This window comes from Aristolochia californica, unplaced genomic scaffold (genome assembly GCF_029961685.1).
Source record: "Aristolochia californica isolate CCGP_79_NKW_82.1479 unplaced genomic scaffold, dmAriCali1.0.hap1 SCAF_11, whole genome shotgun sequence".
Taxonomy (NCBI): domain Eukaryota; kingdom Viridiplantae; phylum Streptophyta; class Magnoliopsida; order Piperales; family Aristolochiaceae; genus Aristolochia; species Aristolochia californica.
In genome coordinates, this window is record NW_027181782.1 from 12,408,944 (window position 1) to 12,411,835 (window position 2,892).

General features: G+C 47.9%; 1 protein-coding gene across 1 annotated transcript; it reads right to left on the reverse strand.

Annotated features, from left to right (window-relative positions):
• Window positions 1-783: 783 nt before the first annotated feature.
• LOC137943628 (uncharacterized) lies at window positions 784-2,589 on the reverse strand. Its single transcript, XM_068789083.1, has 4 exons — window positions 2,506-2,589; window positions 1,942-2,289; window positions 1,312-1,827; window positions 784-1,191 (listed from the first exon to the last, which is right to left on the reverse strand). Exons 1-4 carry the CDS (start codon window positions 2,587-2,589, stop codon window positions 784-786), a joined length of 1,356 nt encoding a protein of 451 aa, XP_068645184.1.
• Between the last annotated feature and the right edge of the window lie 303 nt (window positions 2,590-2,892).

A 2,892-nucleotide genomic window follows, 5' to 3' on the forward strand; every position in this document is an offset into this window, starting at 1 on the left:
CATTTGTTGTTTGACCAGTTGAAAACTGGCCTCCGCCTCCTCGGACCACCGGAACTCACGTTCCTTGAGACATTCTGTAAGAGGAGCAATCAGAGTGCTGAAGTGTCGGATGAACCGATGGTAGAAGGACGCCAAGCCATGAAAACTGCGGACATCGTGCAAAGTCTTTGGTGTGGGCCACTCCAAGACCGCATCTATCTTCGACTGATCTGCATGAACACCATCAGTAGACACAACAAACCCAAGAAAAGTTACAGAGGTAGTGAAGAAAGAACACTTCAGCCGAGCCACAAACAGGCGTTCCATCCGCAACATTGCAAAAACAGCACGGAGGTGATCAAAATGGGATGCCCACATCGGACTATAAATGAGGATATCGTCAAAGTACACGACCACGAATCTCCCCATAAATGGGCGTAGAATCTAATGCATAAACCTCATAAAGGTGTTGGGTGCATTGGACAACCCAAATGGCATGACCATCCACTCATACAACCCATGTTGCATCTTAAACGCTGTCTTCCACTCATCTCCAGGCCGTATTCTGATCTGGTGGTATCCGCTCTTAAGGTCAATTTTGGAGAAGACCTTAGAACCGGACAATTAGTCTAACATATCATCCAGGCAAGGAATGGGGAATCTGTACTTCACTGTAATCCTGTTGATTACTTGGCTATCAACACACATACGCCACGAGCCATCCTTTTTTGGCACTAGCAGGGCAGGAACTGCACATGGGCTCATACTCTCACGGATGTAACCCCTATCCAACAACTCTATCACCTATCGCTGCAACTCTTCGGACTCCTTGGGGCTGAGGCAATAGGCTGGACGATTTGGCAAACTAGACCCCGACACAAGGTCAATCTGATGCTGAATATCCCTCATAGGCGGCAATCCAGGAGGAAGTTCCTCTGGCATCAAGTCAGAAAACTCTGCTAGGAGCTGATGCACCTCGACTGGTAAATCAGGAGGCATATCTGTGATACTCTTCCCACAATGAAGTAGAGCATAGACGAGATCTTCCTTCTCTATCTCGACAAGAAACCTGGACATGGACAGTAGGTTAGCGGGGCCGTCTATCGGGGTAGGAGTGGGGCCTTCCCGGCGAGGGGCTAACACAATCTTCTTCCCTTTGATGCTAAGGGAATAGGTATTCTTCCAACCGTCATGAATAACGCTGCGATCATACTACCAAGGGCAGCCCAACAATACATGACAAGCATCCATAGACACCACATCGCACCAAGCATTATCAAAATATTTCATGTCGATGGAAAAAGACACGAGGCATCGTCTATTTACTGTTACCTCACTGTCTTTAGTCAACCACGTCAATTTGTACGGTTTGGGATGAAGATTTGTCTGCAACTGCAATTTCTTGACAACCTCTTCAGAAATGACATTCTCACAACTGCCACTGTCAATGATCATCTTGCAGACTTTATCTGCGACTGTGCAGGTCGTGTGAAACACATTGGTTCGCAACCAATCATCCCTTGAATCCCCCTTGGGAGTCAACAGACTCTTATAAAAAACTAGAGTCTCATGGCCATCACCGTACAATACCTCTTCATCTTCAGCATCATCATACACAGGTTCACCAAGTTCCTCAGGCTCATCTACCACGTCTTCCTCAATCAGAAGATTTTTACCCTTCTGACTAGCATGTTTCCTACACTCAGTAGCTTTATGTCCCGACTCACCACAACGAAAACATCGAATATGTGAGGGAGAAGGACCTTGGAGAGGCTGTTGGGCAGGACGAGATTCCTGAGGGCGAACTGGTCGGCTACTGGGATCGCTTCTGACTATTGGCCTTCTGTTCTACTGTTTTTCCACAATCAATGCACGCTGGTATGCTTCCGAAACGGTCCACAGTGAGTGAAGACTGAGGACATCCTGTAGGGGTTGTCGTAACCCCCCCAAATATCGTGCCACCATCTGCTCTTCTGTCTCAGATAAGTCATTCCGGGCGATCAACTGATAAAACTCCTTCGTGTAATCATCCACTGATCTCGAGCCTTGCCGCAACAAATGAAGTGGCTGAAACAAGGTTTGAGTGTAGCCGAAAGGAAGGAATTGACCCTTCATCTTCTTCTTCATTTTCGCCCAATCAGTGATTTTGACCTTGCCCTGCCGGTCTCGTGATCGCCTCAACTGCTCCCACCACGCAGATGCTCTACCCTTGAGTTTGATGGCAACCAATTTCACCTTGACATTTTCGGGGACTTCCTTGTACTCAAAGATACGCTCTATCTCCTGCAACCAGTCGATGAATCCCTTGGCCTGTAACGTGCCAGAAAACTCAGGTAACGTCACTCTGAAATCGAGGTCTATAGGTCGGTCCCCCTAACCGCGATGCTCCCTAAATCGAGGTTGATTGCGATACGGATTTTCAAAGCTGGTATTGGAATCGTGACTTCCCATCTCACGATCACCAAAATCCTGCGCTGCCAGACGCTGAGTCAACTCTGCAACTTGCCGCTGTAAGTCTTCAATCACCACATTCTGAATATTACGGCCACGGAATGGAGCTTCCTCATTCTGGTGTTGCCCGCGACGACCACGACCACGACCACCAACCATATTTTTTTTAATAATAATAAAAAATAATATAATTTCCCCAAACGTAAAATACCTCGACGACGCTGAAGGAAAATTTCTCCCGAAATCGGGATTTTGGAGCCTTCTGTGTTCGAAATTGAGACCTCTCCAGTGGTCTTCTCCTGCTGTCGTCTCCGACAGCTCGTCGTCACGTGCGACGCTGGCTCGTTCTAGCAACGAGGATCTTCCGTCTCAGAACCCCCTTTCTCGGCACCACGAAACTCTATTTCGGTGCTCGATTTTTCGTCAATCCCGATCCTTATCCGTTCGTCGAGCTCCGTCGAC